Raw genomic sequence first — 23,913 nt, 5'->3', positions numbered from 1 at the left:
GCAACTGGAAGCCAGTACCTTTGGATCCTGCTCTACTGTGTCCCACTGCTCTCCCACTCCGGGTCCAAATCTGAACTAACAGCATCTTAATGTCCCAGCTGTACTCACTCATAGCGGTTCAGATTATTGAACAGCTTCTATTCAGTGACTGATTTGTCCATTTAATTTTAGCAGTCCATGCCTTCCATGAGAAGAAAGGAAAGCTACATGTGTACCTACTTAGACTAAGGCTCTGCTTCCTGGAAAGCCAAGGTCTGGCTTGCTGAATCCCACAAACAAGTGCTTGTGCATCACCGTTTTCCATATGCGACTGTGGGCCCTGGTCAGAAAGAAATTCTGGTTTTCTTTTTGCTTTTCTTGGTTAGGAGCAGAGTTATAGAGTTCTCTTCTAATAAGCGTTGCCACCATGCCATACTACAGCTGTTCTTAGATCTAACCAAAATGATTTTTTTTTAAAAGCATCTCATGTTAGCATCAGTGGGAGCCTGTCCTTTCTACGTGGTCTGTGCCTCTGTGTCAGCAGCTCTGCTGGCAGATGCCAGGACTGGTGTATGCTCAGGTATTACAGGCTCAGAAATACTAGCATGGGTGTAGGTGTCCTGATGAGATGCAATACAAAGGAGCACTGTGGTACCTGTCCCTTGTGATTAGGACATAGACTTTGTTTTGCCTAAGGAATCACCCTTCTGGAAAAACCTGTAGAAGCTGGGGTGTCGTGATAGTGTGTGGAAACAGGACTGTGTGTGTGTAAGGCTGCTGCTGTTGAACCTCGGGGAAGAAGAGAGTTTGAATATCTAATTCAAAACACTTGAAATAACCGTGGCACTGAGCAGAACTCCTCATATAGCTAGTCTCTGCTTGTTTTACATTTGCCCTTGGGCCAACAAATCATAGAATTCACAGGCAGCCATGGAGTGAGCATGTGAAAACACATGGGCAGAGAGTTGAAGAGATGGGAAGGGAATATACAAGCACTTCTAATTTTCTTGCGTAAGATGACTCTACTGCAGAACATGCTGTGGTAGAGCAGGCTAAGTTTTTCTCTTCTGTGTATTTTAAGTGACCTTCAGTGTTGTCCTGTGCCTTGCTGACACAAGAGGCGTCTGCCAAAGTGAAGCTTTTCTGGTGTGAGTTTCTTTCTAAAAATGGTGTTATACTTGCAAGAAATTCAGTTCTCTATGTTGTTACAAAAACAGCACAAATTCCTTTCCTCTGTGAGCCTGCTGAGCTTGGCTGGATTTTTTTTCCATATCTTGACAGCTGTTTAATACACAGATTTATCAACACAAACAACAAAACACACACACAAGCAATTTTTCCAGTTACTTCACCGTAGTAAATGATTAGATCCTATATGCATATAATGTTTTGGTTGTTTTTTTTTTTTCTGCATTTTTCTGTACTTGTTGGGCTGAGATTACTTCCTAAATTATTTTCTTTATCCTTGTTTAAGCTCAGAAGCAGCATTGTCTTAACTACACACAAGTTTGTCACTTATCAGAGGCACTTAAATCTGCACAATCTCTGAAACCAACAGAAGAGAACTTGTACTAGGTCAATTATGTCTCTAAGCTACAATTGTAGACCTGAGACCCTGTTTTGGCAGTGTCTTATTAATTTTGATATCTCTGACCTCAAGTGCATTTGCCTCTTACTGTCAGAAAATTCTCCTTGTGCACATCTGTGCTGTTTTTGAAGCAGGTCGTCAGGTCTGAAATTGCACCTTTAAAAAAACAACCCAAAACCAAAGCCAACTCCCTCCAAAATAAAAGCTCTGCATGTAGTGCTGAATGCTGTCTCCCTAAAAAACAGTGAGGAGAGCAAGGCAACCTGACTAAACCATGGTCACATGCAGCTACCCCGAAGAATAGTGGAGGTGGGACCCTGCAGGGCTCTGGCCAGGTGGATGCAAGCCGTGCTTCAGGCTTCCTTGCAATCACCCTTGAGCATTCCCTGCTTCCAGTTTCATAGGAAGTGGTGGATCGGCATGACATAAGCTGCCTGATAAAGCTGGTTTCCTTTGCAGTGCTGCAGGCCTCATTCTGCACAGTAGAAGCATATAGTAGGGAGGCTTGTTACTGTGCTGGTGAGTAGCACATAGAAGCAGAATAAATCCAGTGTGCGTAGATCAGTTCAGCCCCATCTACCCTTTAGTGTGTTGCTGGCAGTGTCTGGTATCTACATGCCGCCTGTCCTGAGACAGGGAAAGGAAAAAATCATAGTTTTTCAGTAGATGTTTATTGTGCCTCACTAAAAGCTGACTTTTGAACTTACAGCATCACTTTATCGCCTTGTTGCATAGCAGAGACAGGAATAATGCTTTAGAATTTCTCTCCTTGGAAAGAAGTAGTTAATATTCTGCTAAAAGCTCACAGATTTCAAACTTTGATCCCAGCTGCAAGCACAGCCAGCTAGATACTTTACTGTATTATGTCTGCAACCTTGTGATGGGCCATTTTGCGTCATAGGCTATGCTGGAGGCCTTCTTTTGTTTTTATTTTATACTGTTCTAAGCCTTTTGTTGGTATGGTCTTTCTGACAGATTTGTGTCCCTGCCATTTTTTCAACAAGAGATCATTAATTTTGGAATATATAGCAGAGTTTGGGGAGGAGGACTTGCAATGGAGGTCTTTCTGCATTCTTGGAAAATTAATGTCAAGACTGTACTAAAAATGAAGTGATTTGTGCCTCTGTTCCCAGAAGGGGAAAGCTAAGCTATATTAGGTTTTGTGATGGAGTGTTATCACCTGTAAGAGGCAACTAATTTCTGTCTGCCGGTGTATCTTTGACTCAAAATACTCATTGTTTCCACTAATTCTTTCCTGGATTTTTTTTTTCCTAGGCTAATCTTCTTAGCTTTTAAATACTTCCATGCATGTACTGTCAGAGCCAAATCAAATATAATTGGAAAAATGTGACTGGAGCTGTCAGCATGAGACAGACTGGGGTTGTAGAAGCATGGTGTTTTTCATACACCTAAGCTCCACCTTTCTGAGTCAACAAAACGCAATGCTGTTTGGATTGTTGAAAGCTTGAAGAGGAGCCAAGGAGGAGGCTTCTCAGCAGCATGGGCTGAGTTAAATTCTGTTGCTCCGAGGATGAGGGCAGTAAGCAAGCTTACTGTCCACCTTTGCAGTGGACAGAAGAAAATCCTTTTGTTTGGTTTCTGTTCTGCAGCCAAGGCCACAGTTATCCTCTTCTACAGCCTGAGCTTCAGATGGGTTCCACTTCTTAAAGCAGCCTGTGGCCAGAGCTTATGTGCCCCTGTGGGTCTGCCGTATAGGGGCTGTAAACAAAGCATCCAAATTCCAACAGCAGTGTTATCTCAGAGCTGGTCTTGCTGTGCACTTCCCTGGCCAGGAGTCCATGCCAGCTCCCTGTGACAGTGTTTCATGGGGCAGCTCTTGGCCAAGTAGTTGATCAGGTCATAGCTGTGCCTTTGGAGCGGATCTTCTGTCCTTTCCTCTCTTGGAAGACATATAAGTTCAGAAAGGGCCATCAGTCCAACAATCATCCATCTGTGTTGGAATGGATGTGGAAGCAGAGCAGGGGGAGGCACTCTTCATCTAGCACCCTCTAACCTCATAAACCATAGGGCAGTCTAGAACTTACTGGGTGCGAGCAAATGGGAGGGACCTTTTGTGTGGAAACAAACAGCAAAAAAAGCTGGAGGTAGACCCCCCCAAAAAAGTTATTTCAGCTGGTCTTCCTTGGGTGCTGTCAGCATGTGATAGCCAGGACTAATTAAGTGAGTGACTGCTATGCTGAAGCTTGCACTGAAGATAAGACTTTAAGCACTCAAGAATGCCTACTGCTTAATGTACTTAACTTCTAAAACTGTTTGTTTTTAACTGCCCTTTTCTCATTTGTTTCAGGTTGCATGTCTGGTTGGACTTGATGCATGACATTTGCATGACAGCTAACAACCTAGCTCTGGATGTGTCACTGAGCAAACATGGCCTACCCAGCAAATACTAACGGCAGTGCTGCAGGTAACTCATCAGATGTTTTTCTCATTTTGTATTATTATGTTTTCTGGCTTGCCTTTTTTCTTACATTGTGAAAGCAGCAGAAAGGGGAAGTGGCTGGAGTCAAAACTAAACACTGAAAACTATTTTCCAGGTCGATCAGAATCTGGCTGCCCCATCCTTTGTCCCCATCCTCTCAGTAATCTTTTGAATAGCAAGAGTGAAAGCTGTATGTGAAATGGTACGAACTGGTAACTTGGTCTACTGGTTCACAGCACAGTTCACTTTCACAGACTTACACAGCCTTACACCACCCTGAGAGGGCAGGGGCTTTGCTACAGGAAATCGTGAGGTTGTTATCCTGTGCCTGTAATTGCTTTGAGAGATTAACCAGCATGGAATATCCAGCCTTTCCTGATTGCCCGTGTGGGTTTGGCTAATTTAAATTTACTTTATTGATTCTAAGCAAGCAACATCAAGAGGAGGTCTTCAGGTTTTTTTTTTTTGTTGTTATTTCAGGAGGCTGCTGAGATGTCTGCTTTGGTTGTGTGATATTCTGGAATAGATGGTTGGCATGTACAAAGGTTGCTGGTAGGTCAGGAAAGGGCAGAGATTGCAGAATGACTGATAAAAGCACAGCAGCCGTGTTCCTCTTGCAGTTGTGTCAATATTTTCCTGCTCTCCTGATTGCTGCACAAACATAGCTTTATCCCACTAAAGCTCAAGCTTCCACAGAGGGATTATATGGAAAATTTCAAGTGCATGGCAGGAGCTTGTGGGTGTTCTTCTGAGACCTCTTGATACAGGTATGGTGGGAAACAGATTTATCAAGACAGGCTTGGGTGGCTGGAGACCTGGTGAAGAACCTTAAACACCTCTATTACTATGTGCATCTATACAAATTTCAGCTTTTTTATTGGTGAGGCTCATGTACTCACATTCTAATGATACTCAGTGGATCATGACATGCAGGTACTGAGAATTGGCTTATCTGGTGGTTTTTAGCATCAATCTCATTAACAGGTATGCTCTGTTACGGAAACAAATCCTAAGTTGCTGGGTATGCTCACTCTAGAATTTTTCCAATTATTGGAAGGGATTAAAGTGTCCGTGAAGTAGAAAATATGAAATATGGAGTGTCATTACCTGCAATTTATGCAAAACAGAATCCTTTTTTAAAGGCTAGTGGAAGTTAAGTGAAAATGTTGAAGTTGTCTATCTGCAGATTATTTAAAGCTAAATCTAGCAGTACTACTAAATCCTGAAAAAGTATATTTTCTCCCTCCTGCCCCCTCTTCCATATTTCTATACAAGTAGAAGTATATTTGCTAAGAAAGAAATTGTCTTTTGCTACTTTTTGTAATGCTTTTAGAGAAAGCAGACTTTGAATCCTCTGCTGTGTGACTTAACTGTAGCTGTTTACTGCCTAAACCCTCTTATAATTTGCTTTTTTTTTTTTTCAGTAGCATGCTTTTAACTTAAGTCATGCAGAACAATTCCCTCTACTTAAATGGAATGAAGAATTGTGCACAGACTGTTACTGATTGGTTTGCTATTACTCCATATGCATTCCCCCTCAATAGAATGGTCTATCAGAAAAGTTTAGTGAGCAGGTATTTAAGAATAAAAAAGCCAAGTGCTCTTATAGGGGATGTGTTAATGCAAGATTAAGTTTTAGTTTCTGAACTGTTATGCAAACAGTGCTTCATGCAGGATACTAGCTGTTTGTTCCATTAATCGCAGAAAGACGCTATAATGAATTGCAAGTTTTTAATTGAGAACTAAATAGGAGAACGTTTTGCAGAGACTGTCAGGACTTGTTGGCTTTGCAAACCCTTGAGGCCAGCGTTCTAACATGCAGCTACATATGCCTGTGTCTCCAAATGCTTAGATTTCATAATGGACAGAGTATTGGGCTACTGCAGGTACGTGCGATTCGTTACCCTGCTGAGTGCCTGGGAGAGAATGCCTTTGGATGAGAAGGAACTGATGTGGGCGTTGCAGGTATTGAAGCAAACTCCTTAATTGCATAGAACTCTAAGAGTGCAAAAGAGAAACTGCTGGTGTGGTGTCTTCTGCACCCGCGGAATCAATCAGCAACAAGAAAAGAATGAGAAATACTTGTTATGGACTGCTTACTTGCACGTTACTCGAATTTTTGGGGCAAGTTTGACCACATGTTCAGCTGCAATTCAAGTATGAAGTGACTAAGGAGCAGTGGTTTGCTTTGGTTAACTCGAGAATGTGAGTACTTTCACTGTTAGTGGTTATGCCTACACGACATTTTGACAATTTTTTTTAAATTATACAAGTCTAAATGAACTACTGCTGTTTCAGATAAAATCTGTAAAGGAATGCTTGAATTTGGAACTCATTTTCAGGAAAGGATTAAGCTATTTTGCATTTGTATAGAGGACTTTTTAAAGGATGTTTCTTAAAAGTACTTTTACTGTAAATATTTTTAGTTGAGTATGTACGTGAGATAAGGTACAAAACAGATTATGGCTTTCATGAAAGAATCAAACATAAATTTGACTGCCTCTTGCATATTTCAGTAAAGACATGGACTTTAAATATGGCTAGTAAATAACAGAGGCTGTGATATAGATTTCAGTGCTGTTTGTCAACAGTTTTGTTTACTGCTGAATTACTAACTTAAAGTTTAATCACTCTTTTTCTGGTTTCACTACACGAACGTGGGCTGTATTTCTGTAGGCTGCAAGCATACCATCTCTGCATTTTGGAAACTGATTTAGAACTTAGTTCTGGAAACTTAGTTCTGATGTTTGAAGTAAGCTCTATCAGTGTTCTGCTGTATGCTTGGAAAATTGCTTAGATCCCTCTAACGCTGTTGGCAGGTGAGTTGGCGCTTGCAGAAAAAGCTTTATTTTAACAGTTAAGTGCTGAGTAGTCACAACTGTTTTCTGCTATCTTCCTGCCTCAGTGGCATGTGAGCTGACTGCTCAGTGCAGGGCTAAGCAACTCAGTAAGTCCAGAATCTGTCACGTTCTCGTCTAGGGAGCTACAGCAAGTTCTGAGATATACTCTGTGTCTGTGCAGGGCTACTGGGGGATATACTTTTTTTTTTTTTTTTTAAAGGGTTTGTTTTCTAAAATAGCATTAATGTCTTTGTTAATTGCTAGTTGAAACTTCCAGTAATTGTTAGCTTTTGTGCTTGCTAGGACTGATGCTTAAATCATCTTATCTAATGAGATTTTGCAAACGTTTGTGTAAATTATATCTCTAGAAGGGTTCTCAGGTCAGCTCTGAAAAGCACAGTATGTACCTGTCTGAAGTTTAAAATCCAGCCTGAACTATTTCTAGTTACTTTCACTAATATCTGATTTGCTGAAACTTTGTTTTCAGAACATTTTCTGAAAGGCACAGAACGGTGTGAAACTCCACTGCAATTCCATTTGTTCTGCTGTAGAAAACAAGGAAGTGGCAAAAGAAACATAGGAAACTGATTTACAAAGATAAAAGTTTAAAAACCATGTTTGTTTCTAACCGTAATAAAAACAACTGTTTTATTTGACTTCCCTAAGCCCCTCATGCTCTGTCTCGAGAGCTTGCAGAGTTGTTAGTCACCTCTTTAACGATGACACAGAAAAGCTTTTTGGCAGAGGAAAAGCTTTTTTAGTGTTCCTCAGCAGGATGGGCTGCAGGGGTCACTATAACAAGGCTGTTGCACGAACATTTTTACTTCGCTGTAAAGTAGATGCATATTGCTTTCTGGACATCTGGTGCCTTAGATTTTCCTAATCTTTTCTCCCTTTTCTCTCAGCTTTCCTCCTCACCTTTTTTAAAGATTTGTTTTCACTCCTTCCCATCTCACTTTCAGCAAGAGAATACTTGCACAGATTCACTTGAACTGTATGTTTAACTTACATGCTTTACCTCCTTCAGACTCCTACACAGTTCCCTAAGCCAGCGGCATCACAGCAGTTCACCATCACTGTCACTGTTCCCTTTGCACTGGTAGAGCAAGCTATTCCCTTTTTCCTTCTCTGCAGCAGCCAGCATTCAGGCGTTGGGTGCCTGTGGATGGGAGCTGCAGGGTGGTAGCCCAGGCTGCTGGGACCTGTCACTTCCACCAGATCTGGACTGTGGATCTTTGAGGCGTTTAGTGGTGTATATATAAAGTGGAAGCGTTGGTTGCTGTGTTGCAGCCTGGTGTCCTTCTGATTTTTTTTTTTAATATGTGGATGGTTACTCTGCAGAGCACACATCTGCTTAGAGTGAATATTTTTATCATTCTCTGCACTGATTTGTAAGAATTCATAACATTTGTAGACACCCTTTCAGTTACGGGCTTATTTGAGTTTCTCTTTCATGATTTGATTTTCCTAATGCAAATAATTTTTGGCAATGTGCACGGAGTTTTGCATGGTTCCCAGCCTAATGATCTCAGGTACAGCTGAAGAAGAAAGAGCTGTGCCCTGGAACATTGCCACCACTACCAATTTTAGCTGAATATCCACTATTTTTCATTGACCCTCAGTCAATTAAAAAATTAATGGGAACACATACATGCTGAAGGTGTGCTTCTGCAGCTGGTATGATACTTGTCAGTAAGGGACCATTAAATTGCCACATAGCCTAGTACTTTCTGGATGGACAGATGAAAAGCAGCGCTGTTAGTGATGTCCTGTTCCTGCCTCGCCCAGGAGTGATTTGGTGAGTCACTCTGGCCATGCCCAGTATTTAAAAGCAAGCAAGGGAGGGACCCTGAAATACTGAGGGTGAAGGGTGAAAGAGCCTACAGTGATTTCACATCAGCTTTATCATAAAGAGTACCAAACTTCCTTCATTATGCTATTGTATGCCAGATCCGCCTTCAGGACAGATGGCTGGAGATGCAGCTCATGATCTCACAGCCACTGCCAACTTTCTAATTGGGCTAATAATTGTTTATTATGCAATTACTAGTTGATACCTGTAATGCAAGTTTGCAGCTGCTGCCACAATAGAACAGTTGAAAACACAATTACTTGTGTTTGTCCAACTGAGAGGCTTTTGACAGACTTAAGGAGCAGGGGTCATCGCACACCTTCTTTTCCACGGAACTTGTTGCCTTTGGGACTGATCTTGGACTCTGCTGGAAGGGAAATGGGCAGGAGAAAGTCTGAAAGGGTGCCATGAGGAGCTGAGGACATAAAGGTCTGGATGAAGAAACTCCAGGTAGGCCAGTCCTTGGAACCATTTGGGTGTATTGGGAAGCAGATGTCCAAAGCACAAAGGCAAGTCAGATACTGATGCTTTGAAGAAAGACAAAGTGCCACAAGAAAAAGAGCAAATTGGTTAGGGCTGTCTCATGTTATTTGCTGTAACTTCCTAGAGGCTTCTGGCATGTCATCTAGAATGCTGTTTTAATACCTGTCTGATGCAGGCTCGCTCATGGATGCAGGCACATTCTTCCTTGTCTAAGCTGCTGAGATGTTCCTGCATGGGCTGTACCTACGCTTCCTCATGTGGCCTCTTTCTGCTGCCAATACAAGCCCTCCACACTCCCAGAGACAGAAAAGGGTGCTGATATTTTATTTTATAGCCAATGATGCTCTAGGAACATAAAGAGACCCACTTTGCTGTTTATGGCACCCTGTAATTTCATTGAATTGGTGGTGATTAACAGTTGTCACTTGCTCTATGTCCCCGCTGGAGTGGAGAGGTTGGATTGGATGACCTGCAGAGGTCCCTTCCAGCCTCAGCCATTCTGCAGTAAAAGCCCTTACATTTTTGTAGAAGTCAGTACTGATGGCTGTGTGGTGAGTGCTTTGGATACAGAGGAGCAGCCTGTGGGGCTTAGGTGAGGGGCAGGCACCAGTATTAGTGCAGGCATGTGTCACAAGAAAAGCTTTCCTACCTATGAGAAATTCTCTCTGCTGCTTATTCCTTCCTTTCATACACAGCTCGGCAAACCCTCCCGTGATCATTCAACCTAAAAGAAGACATTTTTGTGTTCTGCAGTATTCCTCCCTACTATCCTAGATTCTGCTGTAGAAAGCACCTTGGGAACAATTTATATGAAACTGAGTGCCTGGTGTCCCTGTGTGAAGGGAGGTGATTCTGTAGTCTTTTAAAGTACATAGTCCTCCAGGGAAATTGTTGGGATGGAATAACTTGATTATAGCTGGTTGTCTTCTCTCTGTGAATGATGAATGCCTGTGCAAGGGTGACCCAGTAGTAGACACTCCTTGCTGAGTAGGCATCATCTCACCATTCTGGATTACAATCTCAGATGTATGGTCTGATTTTTGGGTGGTCCTATGTTGAAGCCAGGAGTTGGACTCAATGATCCTTTTGTGGATCCCTTCCAGTGTGGAATAATTTGTGACTCTGTGTGCCTTGCTGGGCTAATGCTGGAGCAGGAGTCCTTGGGAAGCTTTCTGCAGCAGCCTTACTCCTCCTTTCTGTGCCATTTGTAAGGCTTTAGACTAGAGATGACAGAAAGGCAGTGCTTCCCGTATCATATTTTCACAGCAGTTTTAGGAGCTGAGAGGCTGCCCACGCTGGCACAGATGCACTGTCTCCACTTCCTTCCTCTGGAAACATGACTCCCCTTGGTGGCAGAGCATGGGTTCCTGCCAGGGTGTCCCCAGGTGACCAGCTCTGAGCTACCACACGACCATCATCCCTTTTACTTCTTCCATTCTTTCTAATTTCATCTAGAAATCACACTTGCCACATTGATTGACTTTCCCTATTTGATGCATTTTGCAGTTTGCACTGGATGGGGTACAGCAGGTCAGCCATGTACAAAAATGGCTTTCCTCCTCCCATGTTGCTTTCTTTTCTAAGATTCTTATAACATACTAAGTTACCTTCTTGAGGTGTTTTTTTTTTGTTTTGTCTTGTTTGTTTGTTTGTTTTTATCTGACTCTTCACACAGACTTTAACAAAACTAAGAATGCAGATGTGTGGAGGTGGCTGGGTGTGAGATTCCGTTGTCCTCTTTAACTCTTTCAGTCCATCCCTGCGCAATTGCATCCTTTCCTACTTTCTGCAGAAATTGTAATGTGTCCCTTGCCCCCTCCCCAGCCCTTCTGTTTTCTTGCTTGATTTCTCCTCCTTATTTATCTCCCATTGTTATATGTTATATGTAATTGTCTTCTGCTTTTTAATTTATATGTTTCTAGATGTTTTTTCTAATGAAAATATTTTGCTTTCCTTCAGCATTACAAGTCCTGCCTGTGATATTCCTGTGTTGTCCTTCAGTACTTGTTTGAAAGTAGGAGTGGGGAGGGAGGGTGTGGAAACAGCTTCTAATAGCTTGGTTTGAAGGTTTGGTCAGATTAGAGTGAGGATCAAATTAACTGATAATTGGGAACAGATTGTTCTCCTTATGCAAACCAGACACTGATGGTCTGGAGTAGTTATTTATTGCTGAGGGGCATGTTTGCTGATGTACTCCTAGTCCCCTTCCTACCTTCTTTTCAAAAAAACAATCCTTCTGCTTGAAGCACCACTGTATGGATTGCAGAAGATCTAGTAATAAAAATGAGGTGCACTTGTGCAACTTGCCCGGTGTTACTGGAGTTTCAGATCTAATCCTAGCAAAGAGGTCAAGTTTTAGTCTCTTGCTTATGCTACCTGACAAATTTAAACTGTGAATTTTTATTTTTTTATTTTTTATTGTAAAAGAAGAAATAGAGTACAAGTAAATATAATAAAATGCGTGGTTGTAGTTAGAAAAGTAGACTGGTATTGTATGTGATAAAAACACAAAGATGGATCATGTTTTAAGGGATTATGAGGACCAACCGTGTTTTTTAACTTCAAGCAGTCCTTGGCTAAGCCTTTTCTTCCTTTCTCCCTCCAGAATTGTGATTTTTAAAGTTAGCTAGGTTTGTTTTTCTATACCTGAAGTTTAAGATTGGAAAAAAGCACAATTTAGCATTATTCTCTCCTGTATTTCTTTGTTTTTCTTCATGGACACAAATGTTACTTTTTAAGCTTTCCATTACATTAATATGCTTATGAGTCTATGCATTCACTGTGTTACCCTTTACACTTCCACTGTTGTCTTGCTATTGTCAGCTACAGTTCTTTTCCATTCCTCTGCTCTCAGACAGGTGCCATTTTCCTTTTTGCTCCCTGACCTCCATCAGCTTCACAAGTATGGTCTGCCTTTAATATTCAGCCTCCACTCTCAACCTGGCTTGACTGCTGTGCATGGTTGACAGTTCTTGAAGAAAGTTGCTCTCACTTTGCAAAGGAGTTATAAGGATGCCATGATTCTGGCAGCTATGTGGATGGCTTGGCCACAACAAGCTCAGCCCATTCCCTTGTAGCAAAAAACACCAGGTATGATGGAGATCTCAGTGGTAGCTCCCAGAAGTATGGGAGATTGTATCATTTACATGATACATTAATAAGGGACATGTAAGTCTTGCCCATGGGTCCTGATTCATGGGGTAGCACGTGCCTTTTCCCTGGGTTGTGTGGCTGTTTTCCTTGCCTCAACCTTTTGCATAATAGTAATGTTTTTGAGGGTAGAAGTGTAGTGTGTCTGGAATAGCAGTTACTATAAATCCATGATGTTTGACTGCAGAGTATTGCTCCAAGAGGAAAGCAAAGAGATGTTTTAAAACAAAGCCTGGATAGTTTCCCTGGCAAAGCTGTCAGTTCCTTTCTCCACCTTCTGCCTTTGCTAGCTGAGGAAGTGGGGGTGACCCTGAAGGATCTAGTCACCTCCCACACTGTCAGAATTGGCCACCTGATCCCAAATGACAGTCTGCTGGTTTCACAGTGCACCTGGAGACAGCAGCTAGACATCTCCATCCATGTGACCAGTAGGTCTCCTTACAGTACTGGTGCATCAGCTGCAGACTAACACTGTTGGTGTAGTTACCGAATACCTCCCAGCTATACTGAAAAAGCACATTTGACACTGACCCATCCTGTATGGCCAGCACTCCCCCTGGCCAACTCAGGAAATCTCCAAGTTGCAGATTTCTGGAAACAGACGAAAAATGTTGCTATATGTCTGCTATATTCTTATGCCTTTCCAATGATACCTGCTAGGTAGGTAGGACAGATCAGTCTTGGGTCTGAACTCTGCCTATAGCCAATTGATTTTGAGCTGTTCAGTGGAAACCAGCTGCCGAAAAAATAAAACTAAACACACACACACAGCAAAAATAGCCCTAAGACATATGTATTTTGAGGGTATGAACATAAACCTGGCAATATGGGGCCAGGCTAAGCTCTGCATACACTCCCCTGCCTCACATTCATCACTGTGTTGGGTCATATACTTCCTTCCTTCCACACAGCTATTTCAGTGCTGAAGAAATGGTCTCTTGGTGGCAAGTGTGTAAAGGACTCTGTCCCTTCCGAGGCCTTAATCTCTCTCAGATCCATTCTGCCCTCCCTGCCTTCCCCCCCTCCACCCCCCCCCAAAGAGGCATTAAATAACTTTGTTTTTAGATAAGAACTTCTACTGTCTGAATGCCTGCCTGTGCACCAGATCTTACATTTGTTCTGTTACAGACCGTGTCAGGTCTTTTTGGACACTGGGGAGCTGCACTCTGACCTCAGTTTTGTTTCCACTGTAAACAGTAGCTGAGTGAGTTTATTTGGCACCATAATGGTCTTAAAGGCCAGGAAAATAAATACATTTGCCTTTAGGCTTTACCAGGGCTGACCCCAGATGTGTGCTTCCATTTTGACTTGCTGGACAAGGGTTGAAGTGCAGATACAAAGTTTGGGTTATTGCTTGCATTTTGATAGGTGTTTCTCAGCCTGAGCTTTGAGGAGAGTGCTCTGGCTGTGCATGACTTGATACAGGGCTCATGCAGATGTCAAGTCCTTGAAACCACAGAGTAACAACAAGTGGATGAGCACATGGAGGCAGGTGCTAAAATTTGTTCTTCCCTAAGCAGGATTTCTGTTTTGTTTTCAGAAAAAAATGAAATCATAACACGTTAGAGCATCTTTTTGCCTTCTACCTTGTTTGAGCAAAACCCCTGATTCTTGAAAAAAGGACACACTGGCTATGCCTTCTATTCTGTTCTTTTTATCCTGGGCGTCACGTATCTTTCACAGCAGAAAACACTAGATTGGTATTGTCATGTTCTCCTCCTCCCATTGTGAAGATGCTTGCTCATCAGACCTGCATGAGGTCTGCTCTGCATGGCTTCTCCTCACGGCTGGGTACTCACTGTGGTGGTCAGGAGCTTTTGTTGCTCTGAATTGTGGGTGTAGTTTCAGCTGCCCTAGTGTTTTCCTCTTTTCTAGGAGAAACTTCAAAGTGTGACTGGAAAATATTCCTAAGGAGTTATTATTTATACAGAACAGCTTTTTCTGTGCATAGGGTAGTTGGAGCAGCAATCAAATCAAACCAGGTTCACTTAAAATTCAGCTGTAATCTAGAGACCCTGTTTGGAATGATTTTTGGGAGCACTTGTGTTGCAGTGTATGCATGAATGACTTACACTGAAGTGTAAAATTTTCTACAGATAAATCTAGAGGTCAGGGCCCAGTCCTCGTGTGACCCTATTTGGAGGGTTATATTCAGCTCTGGGACCTGCAGCGTAAGAACATGGAGCTGTTGGAGCAAGGTCCAGAGAGTGCCATGGAGATGATCAGAGGGCAGCAGCACCTTCCTTGTGAAGGCAGGCTGAGAGAGCTGGGCGTGTTCACTCTGAAGAGAAAGCTGCAGGAGGACCCCAGTGTGGCCTTCGAAGTGCTACAGAGAAGGTGGAGAAGGACTCTCTCAGAGAGTGTAATGATAGGACCAGGGGGAAATAGTTTTAAACGAAAAGAGGGGAGATTTAAATTAGATATTAGGAGGAAGTCATTTATTCTGAACGTGATGAGGAGGTGGAACATGTTGCCCAGAAAGCTGTGGTGCCCCATCCCTGGAGGTGCTCAAGGTGGGCTTGGATAGGCCCTGGGCAGCCTGGGCTGGTGGGGGACAGCCCTGCCCATGGCTGGGGATTGGAACTGGAATGTTGCAGTCCCTTCCAGTCTAAGCAGAGGCTAATGCCTTGCAGTATTAAATATTATTTTGCTTCCTATTAAATGCCACGGAAGCTACAAGACATGTTGGGAAACATTTTATTGGAGGTCTGTGCCATTTCAGCTGAAGGCGCTGTTGGAAGACTTGGATCTCTCCTGTCACTTCAGTGCAAGATCCCACTTCTGTCTTCAACAAAGCTCTTTCAGCGTGCAGTGATATTGGAAATTATTTCAACAATCTGTGATATTATTTTATTTCTATTTTTTTTAAATTGTTCTTGGGAATCTGAATGTAGTAATTATTTTCCTTTAGTCCTATGAAGTCTTAGGACTGTTACTGTTGTCAAATTTACCTCTCCCAATGCTCATTTGCTTTTGGAATCCTTGTTGTACAACAGTAACCGTTACTGTAAGAAGAGGTGAAGAGAGTTTCAGCCTTCAAGAGTCACTTTATGATGCTGATGCTGAGAAGCGTTTTGGTTTGGTTTAGTTCTTTTTCTTTTTCTTTTTCTTTTTTTTTTTGCATCTGGAATTCCAGTCATCTTTCCTTAAGTTATTCATTTTGTTCTGTGGAAGCAAGAACATTACATACAGAAAATTCAAATGCATCATTTTGTACATGCTTGTACTAGTATTTTGAATGTTTCAGAGAAGAAAAAATGTAACTTTACATTATTGACTTTTTATCCCTCAAATTATAAGTTGCATTTGAGAAGAGTAAACAAGAAGGGATTTAATGTGACACAGACAGATTTGCAGGCAGCACTAGTTACACCTGAATAACTAGTTGATTTCTACCCAAATTATATCAATGCACCTTTCTGTGCTCCCTGTGTTCGTTTGGGTGTGAGAGACAAGGAGGGCTAGGGGCAAAGGGCTTGGGGAGGAAGAGTGATTAGGAGAAAAGTCACCTGAACTTATAATTTCCCCTTGGGGATTAAATGTCTTCCATCAGAGAACAGTATTTTATTTTAGTATAGAGTTTGGTACGGCCCTGTTTGTGCATCTGTCCATTTCATGCATTTAACCCTTTGGGAGCAGCCTGAGGCACCAAACGCCATCTAAAATGACGTGAAGGAAAACTGGTGCTAAGTTGCACTGGCAGGCGGGCTAGGGTTTTGTCAGGAAATTCCAAATGAGTATAAATAAATTCTCTGTAGCAACCTCTGGGCTCCTTGCCTGCTGATGTGTCAGGAGTATGCATTCCTTTAAGGCAAAGGAAAGTGTGTTTCAGACTTAATTTCCTGAAAAACTAAACACTGCAGCATTCAACAATTGCTTCTCAGCGGATCAGTAAAGGAGACCCTAGCATAGAGCAGGAGAGGTGAGATGCAAGAGCCGGACTGCTGGCACTGTGCAAATCTGTGAAAAGGGTGGGAGAGTGCATACTTGGGTAACACAGCTGAATATCTGCCCTGGTTACTGTTTTCCTATTTTGAGTAATGGATGTCTTCCATGTTGGATGCTTATTCTTTTCTAAAAGTGCTTGTTTTCTCGGTTCTCTACCAGATCACAGCATCACAGCATCACAGAATTGTAGGGGTTGGATGGATGCTTCTAGGCTGTCACCTGAAGGGACTGTGCATCTACACTTTGCTGCACCTCTGGCAACGCTTTGTTTTTGTCAATATGTACCGAGGAGTTTCTTTTCCTCAACAAATGCCAATTTTCTAGTTGGGGATATGCATTCTGTACATCTAAGCGAATGGAGTCTTATGTCTGCTTACACAAAGCCACCTTTCTGGTAGAAGAATGGTCACTGTTACCCTTCAAGTTGCTCAATTTCAGTGTTGTTCATAGGCTCTCAACTGTAAGCCACTGCTTTTAGCTATTTAAAATGCACATAAGAATTAATTCAAAACTGACATTTTCCTTATTTTCTCTTGTTACTGCTTTTTTAACTTTTTGAACAAAGCTAGTTTATCAGTCTGGACTATTTCAAGTGCAGAGAAAAAACTCTTAGTGTCTCTGGAAAACACAGATCAGACAGACTTTTGAAGTTTGGAAGGCAACGCATGTCGTATTTCACACAATTAATCAGTATGAGATTAATATCAAAGGGAATAGGAGGGAACAAGTCCTGGTATTTGAAATATCATACTGATTATGCAGCATAAAGCATTTTCCTTATGGAAAATAAGCATGTGACAAAACAAAGTCCTTCCAGGACTCATAAATACGAATGTTTATAAAATTATTATTGCAGAAGACAGTTCTTCCATTTTTTCCCCCTACCTTTTGCACTACAAGACCAAACTGAAACAGTAAATCAGTTTTAATATGCTGTGGGAGGTTTATACCTGAGGAATATATTCTTTAAGGATGGTTACTCCTGTTACAAGAACTACGCATCTCTTCTCTGCTTCTCATCTCTTCAGAAATTTACAGACATAGAAAGGTAATTGTATTATAAATCTAAATTGGCAAGTGAGTTCTCACAGGCCAAAAATCACATGCAACCTTCTTTACTTGAACCTGAGGCTGAGACACTGTTATGCTGAGACATTTTCAGGGACAAGCTTGGCTTGCATCCATGACTCCTGTGGGGGCCGTGGAGGTGGTTTGGATGAGAGAAGTAAGAGAAGAATCTCAAGATTCACTCTCTTTTGCTTTGCAAATGCTCCATGATAATTTTGTGAAGCACACATACAGCGTGTATGAATGCCTTGGTCTCTGTCATCCTTTTTTTCCACAGTGATTTTACTAGTGACAGTGACGTGAAAAGATGTGCCACAATACCAGAGAACATAAGGGTCTCTCTTCTGCAACAGAGGGCAGTGAGCTGCCATACCTCGTGTTTAGCAGCATCACCAGCTCAGCCAGTTGGCCCGGATCTGTTGGAATGTGCTATCAGCAAGGAGAGCTATGCTGGGCTGACACCTGGTGTCACCCACTGTGGTGGGCAGAGCACATTGCGAAGCTATCTCCTAGGCTATTGTTTGGTATTTACTGCTTGCCATCACTTATGTAATTTTGCTAAGTTAATCTGATTTAGGAAGCATCTTTAAATTGAACACTTTTCATTCAGAAGCCTGTGATTCTGTGATTTGTCACAGACGTGTAGCTGTGTGCAGAGAGAATAAAAGAAATGCTTCAGGGAATGAAGTAATTCTTAAATAGACAAATAGTGTAAGTTGCAGAAATAAGCGTACATGAAGCCAGGTGCTTGGCAAACATAAATTCATCTGCTTTGAACTTTCCTTATTAATAGCTGGTTTTCAAAACCCAGTAAAAGAGGGGACTGAGATATGCCCCCAGTTTGAAGCCAAGAAGGAAAGCACAGCTGTTGGCTCGCATCTTCGCTCTTATGCAGCCACAGAGTGATCTGTGCGCTTTACCTTCTGTTTTTATGGCAGCCCTCCTGAGCAGCCTCCAAAATGGTTTCTGCTCAAGCTTTTCCTTACCACCGGTGGGGCAGGCTGCAGTAAGCTAGCAGCTTTATCCCTTGCCAGCCTTAGTATGATTTCCCCTGGGATCTATGAGTCAGAAACTGGGATGGGAGCAAAACAGACCAGACTGTTAGTTCTGAGTTTTCATGGTGAGCGGCCCTGAGGTGGTAAACACACAAGCTGTCCCACCGCAGGGCGTCCAGAACCAGAACTATTCCCAGAAAGTGGCAGCAGTTGAAAAGGAGTCTTTATATTTTAGACCTCAAGTAAGGGAGTTGTCAAGCAAATAAAGATTTTGTGAATTCTGATAAGGGGCATCTTACAGTCATTCCGTAATTTTTTTTCAGAAACCGGTTTCCCACAAGCAAGGTCAACCTTTTATTCATGGTTAATTAATATATAATGTGTTTTTATTTTAATTGAGCTGTTTGAGATGCAAATTTCCAGTTCAAAAATTCTTGAAGTAAAATGTTTGGACATTAAAAATACTGGAGATCGTGGGGAGGAATGTTTTTTGAAAGGTCTTTTCTATTGAGGATTTGCAGAAATAATTGTTGGTTGTGGTTATGCACTGTTTCCCTTCAAACTCAGTAGATAACTTTTTTATTATGGGAAAGAAAACCTATAACCATATATTAAGGAAAAAAAAAAGAGTGACCTGAAAGGCTGTCCTACGACCAAGAGGCCTTCGCAGAGCAAGGTGGTGAGCACTGAGTGCTTTTTAATATTATGCCAAAACGCTCTGTTTTTCATAGCCATGAACAGTCTGTAAGTAGTTAGCAATAGGAGAAAAGTAAGAAAATCTGTGAGACTGTGGTTTAGGAGTTGAACCTTGAGGAGCCTGTGGCAGTGGGACAGTCAGGCTACTGCATCCATCTGATTTCCTGTGCAAAGGTGAAGTCTGGCTCATTGCTATCATGCTAAGCAATCAAAAATTTTATTATGTTTTTATTATAACGATAACCTTACTGTAACTCTAAGCAACTAGGATTTTTCATCTTCAGAGTAATTTAACTGCCTGAGAGAGACTTTATCCAAGGTTTATCCAAAGCCCAGGCAAGTCAATGGAAAGACATGAATGCTTTTGCATTGTGGCTATGATTTGAGCTTATTCCTTTGTTATTATAATGGTCCCTGTTCTTTTAGAAAAACTATTAAGACAGCAGATTTCTCAGTTGCTCTCACTGACCTGTGGTGACTGTGACTTTGTAGCCCAGAAGTCTTTGCATTCACAGTGCAAACATGGCAGTGATCTGAGCCATTCTTCTTAAACACTGCTGCTGTTTATGTTCACGTGTTAGAGACCCACAAACCAAAAACAGTCTAAAAACCTGATATTTTAGAATCCTTCTGCTCCTCATTTTACTTTGAAATTCTTTGAGAAGCTACAAATCTGCGCATTTCTAGCTAAAAGAAACCTGATTTATTGAAAAGAACGCTGGCTAATTCTTGATTTTTCTTTTTAAACAAATACTGAGCTTCACATGTGTTGGTTATTTTCAGAAGACTGAGGCTCCATTTGCTGAAGATCAGAGAAAAAAAAAAAAGAACAAAGTAGTATGAGGGGAGAGAGGAGAAGGGCAAAAAAAAAAAGTTTATTTTCTGTTGCAGTAAAGAATCAAAAATGTCAGAACTTCTATTCATCTCCTCTTCTTCTTCTCCAAAATATTTTCAGTACTGAAGCTCAGCAACAGAAAGACATGGAATCTATTTCATTTACACCAGCTATTGCTTCTGCCTTTCCTCTCTGCAGCATTCTTTATTAATTGTCTTATGCCATAACTCTGAGAGGAGACTCTGTTATTCATAATGCTTTTTCAGTGGAGGAGACTTCTTTAATAGAAATCAGATCCAAGATAAAAATGCCTTAGAGCAGATATCATAACCAGATGGGGAGAAAAAGCCTCAGATGTGAAGTCTGTATTAGCCTTAGCCTCAGCCTTTTTGCTTCATACTTTTTCATTTGCTTCTCTTTGCCCTTTCCAGACCCTCCAACATGGCTTTACAATACAGCTTTCCTGTCCTATAGAACCAAAGCTCCGGTCTGCTCATATTTTCTCTGCTCTTTTCTCTGCCTAAAAATCTTTAAAGCACATAACTGAATGTCCTGTTCTTTTCCAGTTCTCCTGGTCTGGGAGCAGGCATGATTAGCATGGACTTGGGTAGAGCTGACTCAATATTTGAATATACTGATGTTCTTGTGTAGTGCACTGGATAGGATGTAATTTTATGGAAGATGGCAAGACTGGAATGTTTGGACAGAGCCAGTCCTAGCAGTGCAGGAGATGAGAACAGAAGTGCATTTTTTAAATGTTGCTTGTGTCTTGTGCATGATTATTGTGGAAGTTTTGCATACTTCAGAAGAAATGCATTAATAATGACAGTAACACAGCAAGGGTTCTGTGGTGCACACAGTATCTTTCACAGTACTCACCTGAAAGCATAATGTCTCTGTGTCTTACTGCATTTGAAAACACATCAGAAGAAAATGTATACAACATTTTCACAGTGTGTGTGTGTGTCTTCACATCCTTTTACAGCCAAACACAATAATGTGATTAAAATTAGCCTGATGTACTGTAGAGACTGGGGAAGTCATTTCATTAGTGCCTGTGATCAGCTGGCCAAGGATGAGACAGGAAGCCTGAGAAGAGAATTTGTCTTGTTGTGGCATTGCTGCCATACTTATGTGTGTTGGAGTGAATAGAGTAGGAACCTTGCTCACTTGAACTCTCTCTGCATGAAAATTTGCCATTCATTCACACATAGATACAGCTTACACTGAGACTCCTCTGAGGTACTGCTTGTGCAGCACTTGGTACTCATCTTTCAAAGGCTACAGAATGAAGGCATCCATGTGGCATCCAGAGGCTGAAAGGAACAAGGTCTGTACTCTTATCAGGTGTTTAACCATTTCCTTTTTGTGAGAACATTTTTCCTTTGGAACCAACAAAACCATTTTTTATTGCCTGAAAACAGCCATCTATTTTGCTTTGTTATAGGTTTAGCAGGCACACCCATTCTGGCCCTTTCTCTGAGACAGCAAAATGCACAAAGGCTTGGCGCAGCTCCTGTGTGCCACATCACAGTGCGTTGTTGTTTTTAGATTGCATTCTTGATCCTCATTTGTCTTAACATATCAATAAATGTCTCCAAAGATCCACTTATAATGCTGGGATTGTGTTCATGGAGTGTTCATTGTGTTGTTTTAAGGAGAAGTCACATGCAAAGTCAGCTCCACATGCAGCCTTGAGCTTATTGGCGTGGCAGCGATGCACAGTTCACACTGACAGGCTAAGCTGAGGACCATGTGAATTTGGTTCTCCTGGATGGGACATGAGCCAGCAATGTGCTCATGCAGCCAAGAAAGCCAACTGTGCCACAGGCTGCATCAGAAGAAGTGTGGCCATCAGGACGAGGGAGGTGATCCTGCCCCCTCCTCTGCACTGATGAGGCCTCACCTGGAGTACTGCATCCAGATGTGGAGTCCGCCATACAGGAGGGACATGGACCTGTTGGGCCATGTCTAAATGAGGGCCGCAAAAATGATCCAAGAGATTGAACACCTCTCCTACAAGGATAGGGGCTGTGCATCCTGGAGAACAGAAGGCTCCAGAGAAACTTGGTAGCGGCCTTTCATTATCGAAAGGGGAGCTGTAAGAAGGAAATGGTTGGATTCTTTAGTGCGGTCTCTTGTGATAAGACAAGGGAAAATGATTTCAAACTGAAAAAGGAGATTTAAGTTGGATGTAAGGGGGAAGTTTTTTACAAGAAGAGTAGTGAGGCAGAGAGGTGGTGGATGCCCCATCCCTGGAGATGCTCAAGGTCGGGCTAGACGGGCTCTGAGGAACCTGGTCTAGCTGTGGGTGTCCCTGTTCATTGCAGGGGAGCTGAACTAGATGCCCTTTAAAGGGCCCTTCCAACTCAAACAATTCTGTGATTTATTTCATTGTGAAGCTGTACCTGCTGTAGGTGTTGTGGAGATGTTTAATGATGTGTTCTTTTAGTTATTTGTTATTGATGTTTTTCTGCTGAGTGATCTCAATACTGTTTCATGAAGGAGAAAAAATTATTTGTGATTCCAGTTTGGTGCTTATGACTTAACTTGCAATTTGCATGTCTTTCTAGAGAGTTTTTGAATTTTTTTTTTTTTTCTGTAGATGCATTAATTTTTAAGTCCTGGCACTTGCTAACAAACCTGTTTCTTCTTTCCTTATCCTACACTTATGCTTTGAGCCCAAGGACAACTTTGGGTCAGGGGTTGCTTGACTTCAGCAGTGCAGTGATGGGAGAACCAGGGATGTCACTGCATGGGAAGGCAAGCAAGCACACAAGCAGCGGAAAGGGTCTGGGAAGAAAGGGAGAACAGGAAAGTTGGTACAATGGAGTTTGAATTTGCAGGGACTGGGTGAAGGGACTCATAGTTACCCAAGGCCAGGATGAAGGATGAAGGTATAAATGTATTTGGGGTTAGAATTTATGGAACAGGCAAGTGGATGCAAGTTGAGAAAATGGATGAGAAATTCCAAGTGTGGGAAGAAAACAGAGAAAGACTGGGAAACTACAGGCCGCAGAAGCTGGTGTGAGAGTGGATGCAAACCTTAGGGCTGGAGGGAGAAGGGTGACTAGCCTAGGTCAGGGAGCCATGGAAAGGTGACATTGCAAAGGACAGAGCCAGGAGGAGAATCTGGGGACAGAATACTGAATTTAGGAAGGAAAATTGGTAACATGGGGAGCTGCTCTGTCTCATTCCCTCCTGCTGGTGTTCAGTGGAGATCCTTCCTCTGCTTACCCTTGAGGCAGACCTGCTGGAAGGGGCTGTGTGCTTCTGTGCTTGGTGTATGTGTATATACGTGTATTTTTGCTTCCAGTCTGGCATTCAGTTGGCTATTTTCGGTGCATCTATAACTAAATACCACTCGGCATACCGAGACTCTGGTCTTCCAGCAGGAACATGTGGTCTGGACAGGGAGGGTTGTTTGTGTCCTTCAAGCAGTGGCTACACGGGCAGTGCTTACAGGAACGCGACAGCAGTGTGCTCTCTGCCTGCCCTGGATGGCGTCCCACGCTCACCTGGTGCCGGGGAAGGCAGCGTCCCCACACAGCATCCTGCTTCGGGGCGTCCTGCAGCAGCCAGAAGCGTTAGAGGTTGTCATGAAAGCAGTTATACTGTCTGCAGACGGAGCAGCCTTCCTTAAGCATGCCAAGGAAACTGGAAAAACAGGAGCCTTTTTTTTCCCCCTCCTGAACCCTTTCAGTGCAACATTAAGTCACTTCCTGTAGTTGCAGCAAGCAGGTTCCCCCCCCTTCCCCCCTCCCCCCCCCCCCCCCCCCGAGGCTTATATTCCTTTAAGAGGACGCTGCGCTCCGAACGCAGCCTCGTTAGGAACAAACCCGTCGGCGGAGGCTGCTGGCGGGGCAGGAGCGGGGTCTGGGGCGCGGGGCGGAGCGGCGGCGCTGCGCCTTGCAGCCCTCCTCTGTTCCCCGGCCGCGGGCGCACGGCGGTGCGGAGTGCGTGGGGAAGAGCTGCTTTCCAGCGGTGAGAGCACAGCCTATGAAATCGCCTTGCCCTGCCAGGCCAGGTTTGCGCTGGA

At 42.6% G+C, this 23,913-nt stretch overlaps 1 protein-coding gene and 1 long non-coding RNA gene across 6 annotated transcripts in view; both read left to right on the top strand.

Moving 5' to 3' along the window:
* KANK1 (KN motif and ankyrin repeat domains 1) overlaps window positions 1-23,913 on the top strand; it is a 115,708-nt gene that overhangs the window by 64,084 nt on the left and 27,711 nt on the right. For 3 of the 5 annotated variants that reach the window (XM_052700634.1, XM_052700636.1, XM_052700633.1), the window contains exon 3: window positions 3,876-3,992. In XM_052700634.1, coding sequence (XP_052556594.1) covers window positions 3,956-3,992 — 37 coding nt within the window. In that variant the 5' untranslated portion in view covers window positions 3,876-3,955. Of the gene's footprint in view, window positions 1-3,875; window positions 3,993-23,740; window positions 23,902-23,913 lie in introns of those variants that run through there. The other 2 variants (XM_052700637.1, XM_052700638.1) reach the window with 2 other exon arrangements.
* Window positions 5,980-9,149, top strand: LOC128089346 (uncharacterized). The gene is made up of 2 exons (XR_008210494.1): window positions 5,980-6,212; window positions 7,335-9,149. It is a non-coding gene; the product is annotated as an uncharacterized LOC128089346 (long non-coding RNA).

This window comes from Tympanuchus pallidicinctus, unplaced genomic scaffold (assembly GCF_026119805.1).
Source record: "Tympanuchus pallidicinctus isolate F22 unplaced genomic scaffold, pur_lepc_1.0 scaffold4, whole genome shotgun sequence".
NCBI lineage: Eukaryota > Metazoa > Chordata > Aves > Galliformes > Phasianidae > Tympanuchus > Tympanuchus pallidicinctus.
The sequence above is the reverse complement of the archived record's forward strand: the minus strand, read 5'-3'. Positions and strand labels throughout refer to the sequence as shown.